The sequence below is a fragment of the Pseudophryne corroboree genome, chromosome 6 (genome assembly GCF_028390025.1).
Source record: "Pseudophryne corroboree isolate aPseCor3 chromosome 6, aPseCor3.hap2, whole genome shotgun sequence".
In the NCBI taxonomy this organism is placed as follows: domain Eukaryota; kingdom Metazoa; phylum Chordata; class Amphibia; order Anura; family Myobatrachidae; genus Pseudophryne; species Pseudophryne corroboree.
The window spans coordinates 302,369,962-302,391,795 of NC_086449.1; the positions used below are offsets into that span (position 1 = coordinate 302,369,962).

General features: G+C 45.9%; 1 protein-coding gene across 3 annotated transcripts in view; it reads left to right on the forward strand.

Moving 5' to 3' along the window:
• LOC134935215 (uncharacterized) overlaps nt 1–21,834 on the forward strand; it is a 196,130-nt gene that overhangs the window by 105,430 nt on the left and 68,866 nt on the right. For all 3 annotated transcript variants that reach the window (XM_063930415.1, XM_063930417.1, XM_063930416.1), the window contains one exon: nt 7,982–8,413. In XM_063930415.1, coding sequence (XP_063786485.1) covers nt 7,982–8,413 — 432 coding nt within the window. The remainder of the gene's footprint in view (nt 1–7,981; nt 8,414–21,834) is intronic.

Genomic DNA, 21,834 nt, shown 5'->3' on the forward strand with positions numbered 1-21,834 from the left:
CAAAAGGACAGCTCGTCATCGGAAATCTGACTTGCTGTTTGTCCTTTATGAGGCCACCAAAATTGGTCGGCTGGCTTCTAAGCAATCTATTGCTCGATGGCTCAGGTTGACTATTCAACAGGCCTATACTTCTGCGGCTCTGTCTTGCCGACGTCTATTCAGGCCCACTCGACAAGGTTGGTGGGTTCTTCCTGGGCAGCTGCCTGGGGTGTTTCGGCTTTACAGTTGTGCCGAGCTGCTACTTGGTCTGGTTCGAACACATTTGTGAAATTGACCAAGGAGGACCTTCAGTTTGGTCAGGTGGTTTTGCAGAGGTCTCAGCACTCTCCCACCCGTTTTGGGAGCTATGGGACTTCCCCACGGTACTAAAGTACAGTACCCCCGTATCCACTAGGACGTAAGAGAAAATAGGAATTTAATACCTACAGTACCGGTAATTCCTTTTCTCGTAGTCCGTAGTGGATACTGGGCGCCCGCCTCAGTGCTTCATATCCTGATTACTGGATGTAAGTGTTGGTTGGGCCGCAGTTGTGTCCCCTTTACTATGTTGGATTAGCTTTGCTGTTCTTTTAATGCTGGTTGTCGCTATCCTCTGTTCGGTTAGCGCTCCTGTTCGTTTGTTTGTGGTTTCATTTGGTTGTGTATTGGCTTGTTGCCTCACCGCTATTGTATATGTTTATTCTCTCATGGTATGTCCGTCTCCTCGGGCATAGTTTTCCTAGACTGAGTCTGGTAGGAGGGGCATAGAGGGAGGAGCCAGCACACACATACACACACTAAAGGTTTTAAAGTGCCAGGCTCCAGTGCACCCGATCTATACCCCCCGGTACTAAAGTACAGTTCCCCAGTATCCACTTCGGACTACGAGAAAAGGAATTGCTGGTAGGTATTTTAATTCCTATATATAATTTATATACTGTATATATATCTCTTTATATATATATATATATATATATATATATATATATATATGTATATATATATCTCTTTATATATATATATATATATATATATATATATATATGTATATATATATCTCTTTATATATATATATATATATATATATAATCTCCTTTGTATGGGCGGCACTCAGAGACTTTCACCAGGCAAGTTAAGTGCAAAAAAGACCCCACTGGGCCAATTTAATGGTAACGTTTCGGGGGATTATCCCCTTCCTCAGGGAGCTGTACTGCCTTGCAATTCACAATACAATTTTTAAAAGGATTTTTTTTCACATAAAATTAACAATGAAATTCATAACATTGTCACATACGTCTTTGACGCAAATATATAAAACCTTTTTCAGGATTATACATCAATCATATAGACATATATTGCTTTCATGTTCGTCTGAGGAATTACAATCTGGTGATTTTGTGCTTGAAATTAGAAAGGATGAATCTCCAACCAGATGATGTATGCTCTAATAACCAAATCGAAGAAACCCAACGCGTTTCGTCCGTTAGGACTTCATCAGGGGTTAACATCAAATTTTCTATAACAGAAAGGATTACCAATAGTTGTAATTCTCAGTGTATCACATCCACAATGTGTATTCGGTATTCACTTTATAAGATATCAAAATGTCTTCACCACAATAATATCAACATATAGATTGGGATTAGGTGCTGTGAAAAATCCTTTCTCCAATGAATCAGGGTCACTCTCACAAGATCACAGCTATCGTGAGAGTGACCCTGATATAACCATTTTCCAATACAATATATGTCGAGGTCCAAGGAGGACTAAAGGGAACGTTACAATTGGAACAGGTCATAGTACCCAATTAATAGTTCTTTCCATTTTTCTTTGGAGCAACAATTCAAGCCATGAACGTTTATTCATGTACTTTTTAATATTAATTTAATCTATTTTATTTAGGCTGCCAAATTAGTTTTTTAAATAATTCAATAAATTATGTGTTTTTTACTGATCATCTCATCTCATCTATGACCATTTTCTAGCGCTGAATAATTTGTTTTACTTGTTTATCTGTTAGAGGTCTGACCAACCTCATAATCAGCTGCTGTGCTGAACCTCCCCATCTAGCGTATGAGTGAATCACCCTTGGATAATTCCTTTTCTCTGCATTTTTACATGCGTTCGCACACTTGCACAGTGAAAATACACTCTCCCTGTAGGTGGCGACTATCTGAATGCAGGACTGCAAAAATCGCAGTGCCGGTTACAGTCAGATTGGATACAGTGTGGGTTGGATACACCAATAGGGCCCTTATTGTGACAGTAGGGGGGCCCCTGATGATAAATGCCCCTGGTGGGGTCTGTGAGGATGATGCAGTGTCGATAGTGCAGGTGGTGTCCTCTTTGCGGGTGTGTCAGCAGTGCGAGGCTGCCGGCGGTGTCCTTTGTGCGGAGGTGCTGGTAGTGTCCTCTGTGCAGGGGTGTTGCCTGCATCAGCAGTGTGGGGATGCTGACTGTGTCCAATGTGTGGGTGCTGGCGGTGTCTGCAAAGTTGGGATGCCGGTGGTGTTGGCAGTGTGGAGGTGTCAGTGATGTCCTCTGTACAGTGGTGTTGACAGTGGAAGGGTGCCGCTGGTGTCCTTTGTGCGGGGGTGCTGGCTGTGTTGCCAGTGAGGAGGTGCAGGCTGTTTCCTCTGTGTGGAGGTGCTGGCTGTGTCAGCAGTGCAGGAGTGCTGGCGGTGTCCTCAGTGCAGGAGCGCCGGAGGTGTGGGGGTGCCGACAGTGCGGGCGGCTGTGTTGACAGCACCAGTAGCAGTGTCATCAGTGCATCTTTCCCGATTGAAGTGTATGGGGACATGCTGATTGGCTGAGACCCGTGACAGATGGCTCTCTCAGCCAATCGGTGGTCAGCCCATTGAATTCAATGGGACTGGCGCCAGGCAGGCTCGGATGGCCCCGGATCGCCTATGTTTGGGTGGGTTCAGTTCTCAGAGAACCGCACCAGCTCATCTCTAGTGTACACACCTCTCTCCCGAGTCCCGTCCTGTGCTGCTGGCTAAAGTGATAGAGCTTACTTCCTGCTTTTTCAGTTAGGAGAAACATTTATTGGCAGTTGCAGGTCATGAAGCCTGGAGCTGGAGAAGACACCCAGTAACACCTGGGACAATTAGCATTGCCATAGGTGCCAATGGCAGCACTATATTCTCATCCGCACTTAGCGCTAGCATGCTGCAGATAGAGAAAATCCATTTAATACATATCAATATATATACAGCGATGTGCCCTGGCTCTGCACGGGAACTGATGTTTCATACAGCTAAACCTTCCTTGACAAATGCTCCGGTACGATACGCATTACTGACAGCCACATGACCTACCACAGCATCCTGACTTTTAGAATGCCAACAGGGGACGGGGTAATTAATTTACCCCTCCCCTGCCCCCTACCCTAACCCTTACCTTCCTAGGGTAGTGACAAGGGCTAAGGACACAGGGGGTGTTGGCTATGGCTAATCCCAGGGGATGGCGTCTGGGGCTAAGGACACAGGGAGTGGCGGCTACGGCTAACCCCTCTCTCTGGCGTGTCATCCAGTGGTGTCGGGATTCCGGTGTTGGGCACCTGACCACTGGCATTCACAGCTCCGGCATCCCAAATGATCTATAGAATTGTAAAAACTGTATCAAAATCCGTCCAGTGGTTCTCAAGATTAGCCTGAACTAACAGACAGACGCCTAGCGGGGACTTCATCTTATACTATGTAGAGATACAGGCAGTGGGTAACTAGAACTTTGTGGGCCCCATAGCAAAATTTGTAGGGCCCCCAATGCTTTAAATTTAGCAGCAAATTTGCTGAAAACACACAGCTCCTTAAACTTGGTCCCTTCTGCTTAATTTCTTTAATCATTATTAAAAGGAAAATTGTCCATACCTGCCATCTTTATATAATATATAAAAAGTCTAACACGTATAATGTGTCTAATATGTAGAGTCTATAGTACAGTTGCAATGCGCAGTATGAACTCATATGTGTAATGTTTGTAATGTATACTACGTTTCCCCCCTTCTTATGCTATGTATTCCCCCTTCATATTACTGCTTGCCGATGCATTGTACTGCAAAAAAGTCCTAGTGTACGTGAGTACACCTGGCCAGTAAAGCAGATTCTGATCTTTAGGTTCAATTATGCAGTTTTGAACATGGGCCCTCATTCCGAGATGATCGTAGCTGTGCTAAATTTAGCACGACTACGATCATTCCCACTGACATGCGGGCGGTCAGTGCCGCCACCCCCCCCCCCCCGCAGAAATACAAAGGCATTGCACTGCGGCGATGCCTTTGCACTTCCAGAGTAGCTCCCGACCAGCGCAGCGAGCGAACGGGTCAGAATGACCCCCAAGGTCTTGTCGCCTTTCATCGATGCTACTTCTGATCAGTAGCCACTGACCTTAGGGAGGGGACAAAGGCACAGCAGGTATAGTGGCCAGTGCAGAGTTACAGATAGGGAGAGGTTGTCAGAGGTACACATGGGAAAAGGCGGTCAGAGGAGCATATTGAGGGAAGGGGGTCGGAGGATCACAAGGGGAGGAAGAGTCCAGGAGTACCCATGGGGAGGTGGGCCAGAGTCACACTTGAGGGAGGCAAGAGACACATATGGGTATGGGAGATCAAAGGCACACATGAGGAGGTAGAAGGCAAAGGCACTCATGGGGAGGGGGGTCAGAGGCACATATGGGAAAGGAAGATGATAGGTGCACATGGGGAGGTAGGAGACAGAGACACTCATGAGGAGGAAGGTCAGAGGCACTCATGAGGAGAGGGGCAGAGGCATGCTTGGTGAGGCAGGGAGCAGAGGTACATATGGGGAGGCGGCAGAGGCACTCATGGGGATGGAGGTCAGAGACACACTTGGGGAGACACAGCAGAGGCACTCAGGCACATATGGGGAGGGGAGATGACAGGTGCACATGATGAGGTAGGAGGCAAAGGCACTTCTAAGGAGGGGGGTCACAGGCACACTTAGGGAGGCAAAGGGCAGAGGCACTCACGGGAAAGACTTGCCTATATTACTGATGACTCAAGTAATCAGGTGAAGGAGGAGCCTTAAGGAGAGATGAGGGTGAGGACATATAAGGATGAGCTGTGATTAATTCTTCCCCAGTGCAGAGTTGCAGACTGAAGTTATCACAGATGTGTTTGGCTGTTGATCCGGCCTAGGTATTGTAGCTGGAATAGGGTTTGTGAGGCTTGGTCGGAAACTTGGTGGTCTGATATAACTTTTCTTCATGTTGAGTAATGAGGTCTACGACTTTGGTAATAGGCAATACACAGACTGAACAGGGCCCTATTAGCTTCAGGCATTTCGGGGCAGTGATGGGGTGCGTTCCAGAAAATGGGGGGGGGGTGTTTGCATCCTCGAACACAGTTTCATTGGCCCCTGCAGCAAATCTAGTTTAAACTGAGGGTTTTTCAGATTTCCGGTGCTGGGACCGATGGTCACGATGTTGATCTGATGCTGCATCATTAGACGCAGGCGGCGCATCAGAAAAAGAGGCAGTGGGTATCTTTTTATACAAGGATCTTTTGCATACTATCGCACAACTACTACATACAAAGAAGCAGTGGTGGTGATATTTGCTTTCAGCTCTTGGTTCCCCAGTGACTAATATATGTTCCTAAGATATTCCCACACCACTTATTACCTGGACCGCTTTACCAACTAAGACTGCTGTACTTGCTGCTGATTTAATTTTTTTGATAACGATGGTTATAGAGAGAGGAGGAATGGGGAAATGTCTCTGCCCAAGGGGAGAAAAGCAGATATTGAGCCTGATTCAGGTCCCTATGCTTTTTGCTGCACATGCCGCAAAGTACCGATGTTCAGTACTTTGTGCATGCGCTGGACCCAGACTGTTACATAGCACATAGTATGGCATCAGACTGTCAGTGATGACAGTCTGTTGCAGTTTGGGGTTGGGAAGGGGGTGGCAATGACCTCTGTTTCCCAAAACAGAGGCGTTTTCCTGGAATCTTGGTAGGTCCTGCAGCGACCAGCTTGCACAACTCCATGGGTCATGCAGCTGGTAGATGTAATAATAATAATAATAATAATAATAATAATAATAATAATAATAATAATAATAATAATAATAATAAGAAGAATTTTATTTATATAGAGCACTTTCTCCAACAGGACTCAAGGCACTTAATAGACATAAAAAACAATGCACATACAGTAATATAGAAGATTTAAGTAATGCAGCAACAGACAAGCCACATTGACATAAAAAAATAATCTTGGGGACACAGTTAAGGTGCATACACACAGTGCGATGTAACCTTACGATTTTGACTATATAGTCAAAATCGTAAGGAAAGTTAGTGTAAATCGCACCGTGTGTATACAGCTTGCGATACCGATGCACACTCCCGTGGGGTCAGTATCGCAAGAAACGATAGACTGTGCAGGCAAGTCATTCTTGACTATATTGTGTACAATGTAGTACATAGTATAGTCAAAATTAGTCAATATTGGTGGTTCAGGGCTCCGGGGAGTTCAGAGGAAATCGCACAGTCAAATTCGAAGATAGTCAATATCTCATCATGTGTATGCACCTTAAGCATAATGCAGTATTGGTGTAGGCATCTTGGGTAGTCACAGGTGCTCTGATGCTGTGTCCTAGGATGCAGCTCTGATCACTAATACAAGAAGGAGGCATGACCAGTGGCATAACAAGGGGGGTGCATGTGGGGCACTTTGCCCTGGTTGCCATTGCAGAGGGGGGAGCTGGTAGCAGTGTGTGGTGCCCATGGGCCCCTGAGTCTAGGGGGCACACACTGCACTCAGTCTTGTAATACTTACTTTGAAGTCCCACATTGGCGGCAGCAGAGCTGCAGAAACCACTGGGAAAATGGCGCAGCGGCCATATTCCCGGAGTATCGCACATGTGCACTAGACTCTGAGACAGCACTAGGTTCTTCTAGTGCCCAAAGTCTATCTCCAGGTAGGATTTTTTTCCTTTTTTTTTTGCGAGAGGGGGGTGGGGGAGGTTCTTTTTTAAAATTGCCCTGGACGCCAAAACCTCTTTTTATGCCTGTAGGCATAACGCCTGTTATATTAACATACAAGTGCTATTGCTGCTGCTTTCATGCAAGCAGCAGCAATAGCAACTCCAACCACATCTGAATCAGGCCCATCGCATACCTCCCAACATTACCTTAATAGAAAACAGGACTCCGGAAAAGGGGTGGAGCTTTGTGGCAAACCTTCGTTTACATCATTGTGGGGGAATGTCCAGCACTCCTTGAGATGCTGGGCTGTCCCCAGGCTCCTCCCCTTTACTATGAATAGATGCTGTGCGCATCGCTAAAAGTGAGACAGAGGTTATCGTAGCCACGATATCTGATAGCTTTTAGGTTGTCAGGCATTTTGTCTGAGAGACTATGCCCAGCATCACAGGGATGGGCACAAATTCATCATAATAATGGTAGAAAAGGATGCAACTACTTTTGTTTACATGTAATATTTGATTATTACATTATCTGGGCGGCAGGCACCTATTTTTATTGTCTGTGTGGTTTATCTTTTGATGTAATACTTAAATCTTCTGTATTATGTGCATTGTTTGAGTTCTAGTTGGCGCCGCGGATGGCTGCCTCGGTGCTGCTCTGCCAAGCAGCCTTTGTGTTTAGTCCTACATGTATAATATGTCTAATATGTTGAGTCTATTGTACAGTTGCAATGTGCAGTATCAACTCATACGTGTAATGTGTGTAATGTATGCTATGTTCTTCCCCCTTCGTATGCTATGTATTCCCACTTCATGTTGCTGCTTGGCGATGCATTGTACCACAAAGAATTCCTAGTGTACGTGAGTACACCTGGCCAATAAAGCTGATTCTGATTCTGATTCTGATTTTTGAATCTTTGACACCCCATCCCGTCAAAAATTGGTTATACCAGTGGAGTAAAACTTTATCTAATGTTACAGGTCAGCAATCCCAACTTTGTTTTTCGTTTATTGGATCTAATTTTTGTCACCTTTCCTTTATTATTTGCAGACAAACCAGAACATAAGGCAAATGAAAATGACAAAAATATTATAAAAGGAATTGGTCAAAATGTCAATTTCTCCTGTCAGATTAATATAACAAGCTCATTCATTTTATTCTGGATAGCTGTGTATCCTAAACGTATACAGTGTTTACTCTCAGCTGAAATGGACAGAAACATAGAGAATAACTTTACCGCTGCATTCAATAAGCTCTGCTATCCTACTGCAGACATTCGAGAAAGGGTAAATTTTTCCAGTTCATCAAACTACTTTGATAAGCCTCAATACCTTAATCTGACTATTTCAAGCATTGCAGCCATTGACAATGGACACTACTTATGCATCATATATTTATGGAAAAATGGTGGACATAAATGGGAAATTGCAAATAACCAATCACTTCAAGTAACTGGAAATCAAGATGGAAAGCCTGTTACAGGTATGTAAAGCATACATCTGTTGTTATCTTGTATGATATAACATCTGTTGTTATCTTAACGATATAACTATCAGCAAGAATCCTCATTAGTGGAAAAATAGATAAATACAACTGATGTACAACATGCAGCCAACGGTGTAAGTGCATATAACCTGGGCTGGTCACTGCATGATACCCCCAGACAAAAGCCTCACCTGGAATCAGGTTATACAAGTTTGATCTGCTCAGACTATAATAGTGAGACCCACAGCGTGGGGTCACGCTGTCTAATGCAGCGGTTCTCAAACTTGGTCCTTGGGACCCCAAACAGTTCACGCTTTCCAGGTAACCCAGCAGGTACACAGGTGTACTCATTATTCACTGACACATTTAAAAGATCCATAGGTAGAGCTAATTATTTCACTTGTGATTCTGTCTGTGAGGAGACCTGGAAGACATGCACCTGAGGACTGAAGTTGAGAACCTATGGTCAGTGTCGGACTGGGACATGGAGGGCCCACTGGGGGAATGCAGAGATAAAGGCCCATGCTCAGGGGTGTGGCCAGCTGCCACAGAGGCTTGGCTAACATGGTCTGGGCCCCATGATAAATTTATATATAGTAAATACTGCTAGTGCATGCATGATAATGTACCAGATTAATAACTGCAATGCACTGTAGATAATAAGTATAATGTACAATTCAAGTGCACGGTCGGTACCTGATCCATAGAGGAGGAGGTGGGCCCCCAGGCAGTGGGGCCCACCGGTGGTTTCCCCTGTACACCTGTGGGCCAGTCCAACCCTGCCTATGGTCTAATGTTAGCCAGCCTGGTTAGCACACTGCTGAATTTCTTAAGAAAACCTAGCCTCCAAAAGAAACATCTGCCCATACCCCCAGGTCAGGGCCGTAATTAGGGTAGGGCTGGCAGAGCCTGACACACAGCGCATATATGCTCTGTGGGTGGAGAACCGCTGACAGCACCTGCAGGGCCACATCCACTATTGTCTCCTTTCATTCCCGGCAGCCCCACAACCACCGCCGCTAGCTACAGCACTGCCTGCGGTGAGGTGCACCCAGCTCCGCTTCTGTTATATGCATTACACAGCTACTCAGCGCCTCCTTCAGAGAGACAACGTGGTGCTGCTCCTTTCATAGGCGCATGCAGCTGCTTCTTATTTCCTCCTCAGGGCAGAGAGGGCAGGCAGAAATGCTGTTCTCAATGGAGGGAATCGGAGAGCTTGCGATGTACTCACTTCCTCATTCCTTTCTGATTGCCGGTAACCGCATGCATCAAGCTGCATTTTATGTGTGGTGTAGCGTGGTGGTGCCGCACAGAGGGGGGCATGATACACATGATATTACCTGATGGGAGCATCATGTATATGTTTGACAGCAGTGTGTGTGTGTGTGTGTGTTGTGCAGCACTGTGTGTGTGTCAGCAAAGTGTGTGTGTTTTACAGCAGTGTGTGTGTGTGTGTGTGTGTGTGTGTGTGTCAGCAATGCGTGTGTGTTTGGTAGCAGTGTGTGACGGTTGTTTATTTATATATGCTTTCTGACCTTTTCTCATTGTTTAATAATGTGAGTGTGTGTGTGTGTGTGTGTGTGTGTGTGTGTGTGTCACTTCAAGGCAAAGTTCACGCCATGAGGAACACACAAAACTATACTTGCATAACACCAAATGCCTCGCCGTTCATCATATAATATTTTAGGATGAGGGGCTTATCAGGATCTTATCAGACTCATTTGTCATTTAGAATGCATTCATGCATAGATGGTGAATGGAGTGCGCAGTGTGGAGATGTTCAAGGTACGATCTGCCGACAGGTGCACAGAGAGATGAGCTGGATATGGCAGAGTCCGATACCTCCAGTCTTTTACCAGCGTTTTCTTTCTGGGACTGATTCAGAGCCGCAAGTAGTGCTGATGTGGCTATTGTTTTTTTTTCTACCATTGGGTCTGTAACCAAGTATTTGGAAACCACACTTTCAAAATCCTGTTTGCGCTGCCACTCCCCCTACCAGGCTGCCTCCCTACTCCAAGGATGCATCACCTTCCCGGGATGCTGTCGGATGCAACAAAGTAAGCAGCAGCATAGCTGCTCCAGGAGGAGGGGTGGGGGAGGGAGAGAGAACAATGATTAGGAGGAGGAGTAAAGCATAAGGGGCTGGCATAATGGGGGTTATTTAGAGTTGCTGGCAAACCAAAAAGTTAGCATTTGGGCCAAACCATGTTGCACTGCAGGTGGGACAGATGTAACATGTGCAGAGAAAGTTAGATTTGGGTGGGGTGTGCTCAAACTGAAATCTAAATTGCAGTCTAAAAATAAAGCAGCCAGTATTTACCCTATACAAAAACAATATAACCCACCCAAATCTAACTCTCTCTGCACATGTTACAACTGCTCCATCTGCAGTGCAACATGGTTTTGACCAGTTGCTAAGTTTTATGGTTTGATAACAACTCTGAATAACCCCCAATGTGTGTAAGGGGCTCTTCTGTGGCATAACATGTGTAAGTGGCTCTATTGTGGCGTAATGTGTATGAGGGGTACTACTGTGTGGTGTAATGTGACTAATGGACACTATCATGTGGTATAATGTGAATTGGTACTATTCTGTGGCCGTGCCCTTCCCCATAAAGCCATGTCCCTATATTTTTGCTGCACGCACTGTCTCTACTTTCATTATATGGGGAAGGGGAACCAATTCTCTTTCTGGCACAGGGCATAAAAATTTCTAGTTCCGGTTCTGCCCCAGGGAATTCTAGCCATGCATAGAATTATCCCTACAGTTCTGGGAAAGTTGGGGTCAGGATATTGTGTAAGAGTCATTAAAATAATAATTGTGTATGTGAAACTACAAGCAGCAGCATGCCAATCGCTATGAGAGCATGACTGCAAGCACACACCTCCCAACTGTCTTCTGGCAGGGCAGCACCTGTTTTTGGATACCTGACCCACCGCCCCCTTTCTTGCATCGTGTAGTCATATAAAAGTTATCCAAGTTTTGTTTGTTTCTTAAACCCTGTTTGTATTTAATACCGGATTATTTTTATTCATCGTGCGTGCATGGAATTGTAGTTATAGCGGGCTGTAGCTGGCAGGGAATGCTGGTGTGTAGAATTCCATAATCCAAATTAATGCTTTAATACATTTTACACATTATCCAAAAACCCACAATTCTAGAGTGCCTGGATTAGGCCCAGTATTAGTCAGCACATTTTATACAGGCCTAACCATCCTGGGAATTGATCCCCTTGCCAAGCGCACTTGTGTGCTGGTCAACATAATGACAAGGGGACCCAATGATGCCTGTTTCCTGATCAAGTAGATAATGATTTATTTATTTATTTATTTATTTTAAATCCATTTTTTATCTTATGTTTTGGACAACCAAGACACACAAAGACATGCTTGTACCAAATGTAAAAATTGTGTGGGCTGTTTACCACATGGTGTATATGTACATAATCAGGCAATCACAAACCAACATCTCTGGCACCGCCGGTATGCACAACCTACATCACTTGTCGCCAATGGAATGCACAGTGTGCCACTACCACATGGAGTGGCTGTAGCAGCAGGTGAAGCTGCATCAGCAGGAAAAAGCACCACACACCCTGCACCCATTATAGATACACCAATGTCCTCAAGTAGTTATTAGTAGAACCATTTTTTATCAGTTATGGGCTTCAAAATATGACAGTCAGATTATAGAATTTAGAAACTGGAACTTTTGAATGCAACTTCTAACAGCCCACCATCCGATGATAAATATAATTATACCGGCCTGGTATTACACCCTGTTATCCCTACTTATTATCACCTTCCCAAAATTCACAAGTGCAAGAATATGCTAATAGATACTGTAAGTGTGGCACCTTGGAGAAAGTTGTGTATATCCCTTTAAATATATGAATGTTTAATCACAGTTTTAACCATTACAGAGGCATTACTTGTGGGGAGAATTTTGTAGCTACATCAAGGTGTTCTAGGGAGTGTAAGACTGAGTTATTAGTTTCAAGAGATAATTACTACAGAGACAGTTGCTTGTTAGAGATTCTTTGACACCTTCGTTACCTACATCCTTCTGTAACATTGGAATACAGTGACATTTACTAACTTAAACACAGGATCAATCTTACATCTAAAAGTGCAGTTACACCACAACCCCATTGCAATACTGTGGCACTGTAGGATCTCCATCCCTTGTGCAACAAGTCCAGTTACACCACAGCACCCAATGCAATGCTGTGGCACTGTAAGATCCATAAGCTCCAACGTATATTGCCAGTGAAGATTGGGACATTTTTGAGTATTAGGGATATTTAGAAAAGTAACTATTTATATTGAAAATTGTATTCTTAATCACCTTCTGCACTGTTTTGCTTGTTGTATAATTTTTCTCGGAATATGCATATATCTGTGATTAGATTGATAGAAACCTTTGAATTATTGAATGTCCCAGTGTATTTTGAGCTGTAGCTAAATTTGATTTTCTTGTAATCTTCAATCTTTGTAATAGTTTTCTTCCATTTTCATTATTGTGATTATACAATCCTTGCCATATAATTAATTACAATCTTTAATCCAGAAGTCTTTGCGGCCTAATAAAGAAACTTTCTGTTGGAGTTTGCTGTCATTGAATAACTGTTGTGTATCAATCTATTCTACCTTTCTGCACCAGATATAATGAACAAGGTATGGGGGAAAACATCTTAGGGAAAGGGTCTCTCATCTAGCTACCGAACATCTGTGATACCTCTTCCAACCACTTAGACACCTGCCAACCCCAGGGTGCCTATTCAGTGGGGAAAAGTAGTGAGTTAGCATTTTGTTATGGGGGCTAGGTTTGTGGATAGTATAAAGTGTTTTATTTTAGAGTAACTGATAGTTACTGCAGGGCCAAAACTAGGATTTTTGTCACCTGGGGCAGGTAGTAATTTGTCACCCCCCTCCCCATAAGTCCTAACTGTTGGTGATCGTATCACTCCCTTCCTGACTGACTCACCCATCTGCCAATGACCCTCTCACTCATCTGCTGGTGACCCTATAACCCTGCTGGCGGTCGAGATGCCGGTGGCAGTATTCAAATTGATGTCAGAGTTCTGGCGCCAGGATTTTGCCATGTGTCGGGATTATGCGTTGGTATTTCGAGCACCAGTGACCTGACCGCTTCCCTGTGGTAGGCATCTGGGACTTATCTCCCCTGAACTCTATTTATTTAATATGTGCCTGTTGTATACAGTATGAGTCTCTTAATTACTATATGCATGTCTACTGTGTGCAATAAAACTTTTGCTAAATCGCATATGTACAATAGACCATTTTAATATGACACTTTCTTAAATGTATTATTGAAGGTCACTTTCTAATTATAGATTATTAGCTTTCATATTTACTAAGGGTTGTTGCGTCTTATGTGCATGTATCATTAACGATAAAATACCTTATCACCCCCAACAGGCCTCCTGACCCCTCTGCAGGTGACCCTCTCACCCTCACTGCAGGCCTACTAACCCTCTGCTGCTTTGCACTGATGGTTGCCAGGGGGTGCCACTCACACTGACGGCGGCTGGAGAGTAGATGGGTTGCGGAGACGGAGGCTGGAGGAGGAGACGCCTGTTCTGGCTCCCTGGTCACTCGGGGTGTCCAGCAGGGAAAGTGAGATCTTTGCCTGAAGTGAGATAGGGTCTCATGCCCAGAATAACGGGAGGAGTCTGATGAGTATGAGCTGCCCGACACCCAGCCTGAGTGACAGGGAACGCAGGAGACACCAGAGGCAAGGGCTTCTCCCTCTCACTATGCTGGGTGTCACACCTGAGGTCTGACTCGGAACAGTAGAGATCTCAGGCGTAGGGGCAGAATGGTATGTGAACCTGGGAGCTTTGATTAAGTTCTTGTACATTAACCAGGATGTGGTGTACTAGAGCATAGGCCCGAAGGCGTGACCCAAAAAACAGATTGTAAAATAAAATAAGTCTTTTATTCAGCACGCAAGATGGTATAGTTAGTGGCCGTTGGTTATAGACTCAGGTAATCGGTATCACAGATAATGGAATAACTTAGGCATAGGAACTGAGGCAATGCTGTAGCAGATGTAACATCGATGGCAAGATGTAATATCGGATGTAGTGCGAACCACTAATGAAGTCTCAATATGGGTGAGCACACAACAATAGAATTTAGATGCAGTGTGAACCACTGATGAAGTCCCAATATTAATAAGCACAGCAGCAGACTTGGATGCAGTGTAAACCACTGATAAAGTTCAAATTTGAATGAGCACAAAGTTACTGACAACTGGAGATGAGATGGATACCGATGATACTGGATATTGGTGCCGAACACCGATGGAGCTAGAGATCGATGGCGGAACACCGATGGAGCTAGAGATCGATGGCGGAACACCGATGGAGCGAGAGATCGATGGCGGAACACCGATGGAGCGAGAGATCGATGGCGGAACACCGATGGAGCGAGAGATCGATGGCGGAACACCGATGGAGCGAGAGATCAATGGCGGAACATAGATGGAGCTATAGATCGATGGCGGAACACCGATGGAGCAGAGTATATCGATGGCAGAACACCGCTGGAGCTAGAGATCAATGGCAGAACACCGATGGAGCTGAGTATCGATGGTGGAAAACCAATGAGCCAGGCAGAGCTGGATGGAACTCAGGTCTCAGGACAGAGTGGAATCTCCTGGAGCAAGGTAAACTGAAAGCAGTTGAAACCAAACAACCATCTAGGGAATGACAATCATGGCACTGGTGATCAGGCAGTCCTTACCCCGCATTCTAATAGCAGTCAGTTTGCAGGGATTGGCTGTGAAGTTCAGCTGGACAGTAGGATGCTCAGGATAGGCTCTCTGGAATCAGATGACCGGATCAAACATGGCAGCTCCCATGTTTGGTTTAGGAGGGAAACTATGTTTGAGCCACATACGGCTGCAGATCTGCCACACTATGCAGTGGACGCAGACCACACTGATAGCAACTGGGCCAAGAGCGCAGAGACAGCTTGGACAGGCACTTGAGAGGTAAGAATGTCTGTTTAATTACACGGACAGTGACAGCTGGGTATGGGCAGCAGCAGGACTCTACAGCCGGAAACTCCGTTAGGGCAAGGGGAGATAGAGGAAATGTTAGGAGTGACCTCTCAGCGCTCCCCAAATCTGGCGCCCGTGGCATATGACCCCCTATCCCTCCTAGTTACGGCGATGGTCACTGTAAGGACACTTGATGTTCCAAACCATGATATAACTGGTGGAAGCGAATGTTTTGCACCTTAACACTAGTATTCTGACCAATAAGCTGTTTTATAATTTATATCCCGGGTTATTGCATGTGAATGTGCAGCAACCCGGATTGCAGCGCAGTCTGAAAGGGGCCAGTTGAAGTAACCCAGGTCATGTAACCGGGTATTTCAACCTGAATAGCGTGTAGGGTTGAACATGAGTTTAACCTGGCTCATGGTGCAGTGTGACCGGGTAAGCCGGGTCAATGCGACCCTTGCACCCATTCACTGCATAGGAAGAGGCAGCCCTTGAAGATCATATAATCTTCAAGCCCTGCCTCAGCACGCATCAGCAGTGATGTCAACAACCACTCATAAACACACATGGGGGAATCACACACACAATAGTTGTCTCCTTATTTTGAAACACTTGCCCCTCTAGAGTGAGAAATTATATAATCACCTATTTCCAGAGTGAGGTCATTTTAGTTTTTTACATGTTTATAGGGGTATTTGAGATTTAGATCAGTCATTTCAACAGAGCTCATAAATCTGTGAACTCTTGAGGACTTTCATGCAACAATAACAATATTTCCTGCAACAATAACAATATATAATTTTATATTTGTTAATAATTTATAATTGTCAGAGATATATAACTTTTTATTATATTTGCATAACCGGGCATATTGGGGGTAATTCAGAGTTGATCGCAGCAGCAAATTTGTTAGCAGTTGGGCAAAACCATGTGCACTCTAGGAGGGGGCAGATATAACATGTGCAGAGAGAGTTAGATTTGGGTGGGGTGTGTTCAAACTGAAATCTAAATTGCAGTGTAAAAATAAAGCAGCCAGTATTTACCCTGCACAGAAACAAAATAACCCACTCAAATCTAACTCTCTCTACACGTTATGTCTGCCCCCCCCCAGTGCACATGGTTTTGCCCAACTGCTAACAAATTTGCTGCTGCGATCAACTCTGAATTACCCCCTATTGATGTGTATCTCTAATTTACCAAGTATCGCCCTGATCTGCCACCTCCTCCGATGAGAAGCATTAAAAAATGTTTGAACCCCTGCTGCTTTATTTAAATTCCAAAGGGGCAATTCAGTTGTTTTCCCCACTGTTGCAACTAGTTGGCACAAGATGGAGCAATTCAATTGTTGCACTACTTGGGGGGACGTGCAGTCAGGGGAGGCAGGGCCTCACCTGTCGTAATGATTAAAATATTACACAGAAGATATTTATAACACACATTCTGTGGCATAAACATCTGCTTTGTATTATCTTAATCATTAATGCTGTTAAAATGCAGCCAAAAGTAGATGGGAGGCAGCAAGAGCGCTGCCTCCCACTGACTATAGTAAAGTGTCTGAATCGGGGGGCGGGCAGGAGGCGGAGCCAAGTATTGGGCAGTAAAAGCCCATTGAAAAAATGAGGAGAAGCGGCACTAGTATATCTGCCTCATTGATGGGGCCGTGTCTTCAACCCACATCAAGGCACGTCCCTGTACAGTGAGGCAGATATTATTGGACAGTGCTAACTGGGGTGGGCTGGGCTCCGGGCTGGCCGCGTTTACACTGCTCTCACGGTCTCACCTCTTCCCTGGACCTTCGCCCCGGAGCCAGTGACACAGAGGTTTGACGTGCCGCCGGACCTGACCGCTGACCGCTCCAGACAGAGCAGCCGGAATGCAGTTGCTTGGTTGTCCTCCCCCCCCCCCCGCTCTGCAGATGGAGCCCCGTCTCCTTGCCACCTGCTGACAGCTCCCTGCAGCTGCGGGTGTCCGTCGCCCGCTTCTTTATCTGCCCATCTGAGCACTTGCGCTCTGGAACAGCGGGAGCTCTACTCCCCTCATGGTCTGGGACCTGCTTGTACTGTTTGGCTTGGTAAAGCAATGGGCTTAGTCTAGCGGTTCTCAAAGTGCACGGCACAGGGGTGCCGCAGCGTACTTACAGGGGTGCGACGGCCTGGTTGTACAGGCACAAAAACGACTTTGGCTGACAAGTTATTATAAGTAACAGCTGACAGCAGGCTGATTTAGCCATTTACATATTATACAGCTCCAGCTCTGCACCCTCAATCCTCCTGTTCACTGCACGGTGCTAGTCTGATTTAAAGCTGTACCCCCCCCCCCCCCCCTTCCTTTGGAGCTCCCGACAACTGCTAAAGTAATGCTGGAGAGCCTGACTGCAGCTGGGTGCATCAACAGGATGGTGCAGCTGACAGCTAAACTACTGCTGTTAACTCTGCACATCACTGTTTAGAGGAAACCTTGCCAGTCCTGCCAATGCCAGACAGCATGAGGTGAGAAGGGTTCCTTTACTTGCTTAATGAATGTCGGCTGCTGATAAACTAAAATTATTACAAAGTAATGTATGCCATCTTTGTATTCATATACTGTAGTCTGCATATTTGCAGATTCCTTTATGCCCATTCAGTATTGAAATTGCTAACCTGTCAATGTGTGTGTTGGTGGTTGTGAGTAGGTCAAAGTACATAGTTGGGTATAGGGGGTAATTCAGACCTGATCGCTGGGCAGCGATTTTTGCAGCCCTGCGATCAGATAAACCCCGCCTACAGGGGAGTGTATTTTCGATGTGCAAGAGTGCGATCGCATGTGTAGCAGAGCTGTACAAACTGATTTTGTGCAGTCTCTGCGCAGCCCAGGACTTACTCAGCCGCTGCGATCGTTTATTATTAATACCCTTCTGTCTACACTGTTATCCTCAGACCCACCTCCATATGTGCCTCCCCAGCCACTGACCTCACCGCACGTCACTGCGATAAACTGCAGGAGAGACATTTCTTCAGAAATTAGCAAAAAGTCGGTGGTTTAGGTTGGAGGCGGCACACTAACCAGGACTTTAGATGGGATTTCTATTAGCCGCTATTCGTGGCTAAACCTGGTCAATTTGGACACCCATTTGGGCAAAGTAATGGTTGCCCAATCAAAGCAACAGTTGAATGTGCCCCCATAAAAAATTTGAATCGCCCCCTAAGTGCTTTGCTTGTTATTAGCCATGTTCTAAAAAAAAAAAAACACTGGCAAACAGCATTTGAACTCTGAAAGAAACAGTAAATTCATTGATCTTTCCATTCATAGAAATTTTCTATTTCGTCCTAGAGGATATTGGGCCGCTCAAAGAACCATGGGGGGTATAGACTGGATCCGCAGGAGTCATGGGCACTTTAAGACTTTCAAAGGGGCGTGACCTGGCTCCTCCCTCTATATCCCCCACCAGACTCAGTTTTAGAAATGTGCCTGGCCGAGACACAGGGCACTAGGAGGAGCTCCTACAGTTTCTCTGAAAGTCTTAATGTTAGGTTTTTTTATTTTGGGGAGATCTGCTGGCTACAGACTCCCTGCTTCGTGGGCAAGAGGGGAGAGCAGTCTAGACCCACTTCTGATGAGTTCCAGGGCTCTGCTGCTGCTGACAGGATGCCTTCAGCTCCTGAGGGGAGACGAACGCCGGGCTCTCCTGGATGCTCCCTCCCACAGCTTGCCATCCCCCCTCTTCAAGCCAGAAGTCAGAAGACAGGTGAGCATAAGAAGAAAGAAGACTTCTCTTCATCTTTCAAGACGGCATTGTAGAGGTACCGCACAGCGGCTATGCACAGTTCGCGCCAGGCTCCCGCTGAGTACACACCGCTGGGTGCAGGGCGCTGGGGGGGGCGCCGCCCTGGGGAGCATATATTACCTCGTATATAAGGCTGGCATAATCCTACAGTGCCTTGGCACTGCCCGCTAACCCCCGCCGGCATATAATTAAATAATAAAAGTGGGAAGAAGCGCGCCATGTTGGGGGCGGAGCTTCTTCCTCACTGCTCACTGGCGCCATTTCCTCCTCCACAAGCTGAAGTCGCTGGTCCTTCCTCTCCGCAGCAACTACCAGGGGGCTAAAAAGACAGAGGAGGGGGCATGTTTATTTATGTAAAACAAGCGCAGACAGCTCTGGGACATCTTTGGTGTTCACAGACCTGCTTATTTGGCGCTGGGGTGTGAGCTGGCTATTTCCCTTTGTGTTCCCTCACTGCTTGGTGTGTGTGATGTCTCTCAGGTGTCGACATGTCGGAGGCTGATTTTTCCTCTCCGGGGGACAATTTGTTGAGGACACAAAATGTTTTGGGAGTGGCCCTGTCGGCACCGCCGACTGCAGATTGGTTAACTACTTTGAATGCTTTGCATGCTAGTGTCACATCATTAAATCAAAAGTTTGATGAGTCTGCGTCTCAATCCCAGGTGTGGAAGAGAACAGTAGAGGACGCTTTTTTACAGTTGCAAGACCAATTAGTGCACACAGGTACCGACACGGACTCTGATGCCGATGTCGATTATGCTGATTCCAGATTAGATCCAAGATTGGCTAAGAGTATTCAGTATATGATTGTAGCTGTTAAAGATATCTTGAATATTAATGAGGACCCTATTACATCTGAAACCAGAGTCCTGATTTACAAGGAGAAAAAGCGCTCGGTTACTTTTCCTCCTTGTTTTGAACTGAACGCTCTCTTTGATAGCATTAGAAATAACCCTGATAAAAGGTTTCAGATTCCTAAAAGAATCAATGTGGCATACCCTTTTCCCGAGTCGGATAGGGACCCGTGGGAGAATGCCCTCACTGTAGACAAAGCCCTGGCGCGTTTGTCTAAACAGGTAGCCCTTCCTGCAGCTCAGTCGACGGCCCTTAAGGAGCCGGCGTGCCATAAGCAGGAGGCTACCCTGAAGGCTATTTTCACTACTACGGGGACGTTGCTCAGGCCTCTTATTGCGTCCGCGTGGGTCAGTAGTGCTATTGAAAAGTGGGCAGACACTTTGTCTTCTGATTGGGAGAATCTAGATAGAGATTCCATCCAGGTGACGCTGGGTTATATTAGAGATGCAGCTGCATTCTTGAAAGAGGCTGTACGTGACGCTGGCCTCCTTAGTGCTAAGGCGAATGCTATGTCCATTGCGGCTAGACGTGCGCTTTGGACTCATCAGTGGAATGCTGACGCTGATTCCAAAAGGAATATGGAATCCCTTCCCTTTAAGGGAGGAGAACTTTTCGGTGAAGGCCTTACTGATTTAGTATCAGCGGCTACCGCGGGTAAATCTACCTTCTTGCCCTCAGTTCCTCCGCAGCAAAAGAAACAGCCAAATTATCAAATGCATTCCTTTCGGCCCAACAAGTATAGAAGGGGCCGAGGCAACTTCTTTCTGGCTACCAGAGGTAGAGGTAGAGGAAAAAGGGCACCCGCCTCCTCGGGTGTCCAGGAGCAGGGGTCCTCCCCGGCTCCTGCTAAACTCACCTCATGACGTCGGGTCCCCCTTACAAGTACCCGCTCCGGTGGGGGCACGTCTCAGGCTTTTCAGTCAGGTCTGGGTTCGCTCGGGTCTAGACCCTTGGGTGTTGAAGATTGTATCCCAGGGGTACACACTGGAGTTTCAAGACGTGCCCCCTCGCCGTTTTTTTCAGATCAGCCTTGCCAGCTTCACTGCAGGAAAGGGAACTAATCTGCGGTGCAGTACAAAAATTGTATCTAAATCAGGTTGTGGTCCCGGTACCCCTAGATCAGCAGGGGCAGGGCTTTTATTCAAGCCTGTTCGTGGTGCCGAAGCCGGACGGCTCGGAGAGACCTATTCTCAACCTGAAATCTCTCAACTTATTCCTAGAGAAATTCAAATTCAACATGGAGTCTCTCAGAGCGGTGATCTCCAGTCTGGAGGAAGGAGAATTCATGGTTTCCTTGGACATAAAGGACGCTTACCTTCATGTCCCCATTTATCCTCCTCACCAAAGTTTCCTGAGGTTTGCTATCCAGGATACGCACTACCAATTTCAGACGTTTCCGTTTGGTCTGTCCACGGCTCCGAGGATTTTTACCAAAGTAATGGTAGAAATGATGGTTCTCCTGCGCAGGCAGGGAGTTACAATTATCCCGTACTTGGACGATCTCCTGATAAAGCCGAAGTCCAAAGACAAGTTGTTACAGGATATTGCACAGTCCATGTCAGTTCTGCAACAGCACGGCTGGCTCCTGAACTTGCCAAAATCACAGTTGATCCCGACAACCCGATTGGCGTTTTTGGGCATGATTCTGGACACGGTCCAGCTGAAGGTTTTTCTCCCTGTGGAGAGAGCTCTGGAAATTCAGAGTTTGGTAAAACTCTTATTGAAACCGAAAACGGTTTCCATTCATCAATCGATTCAATTGCT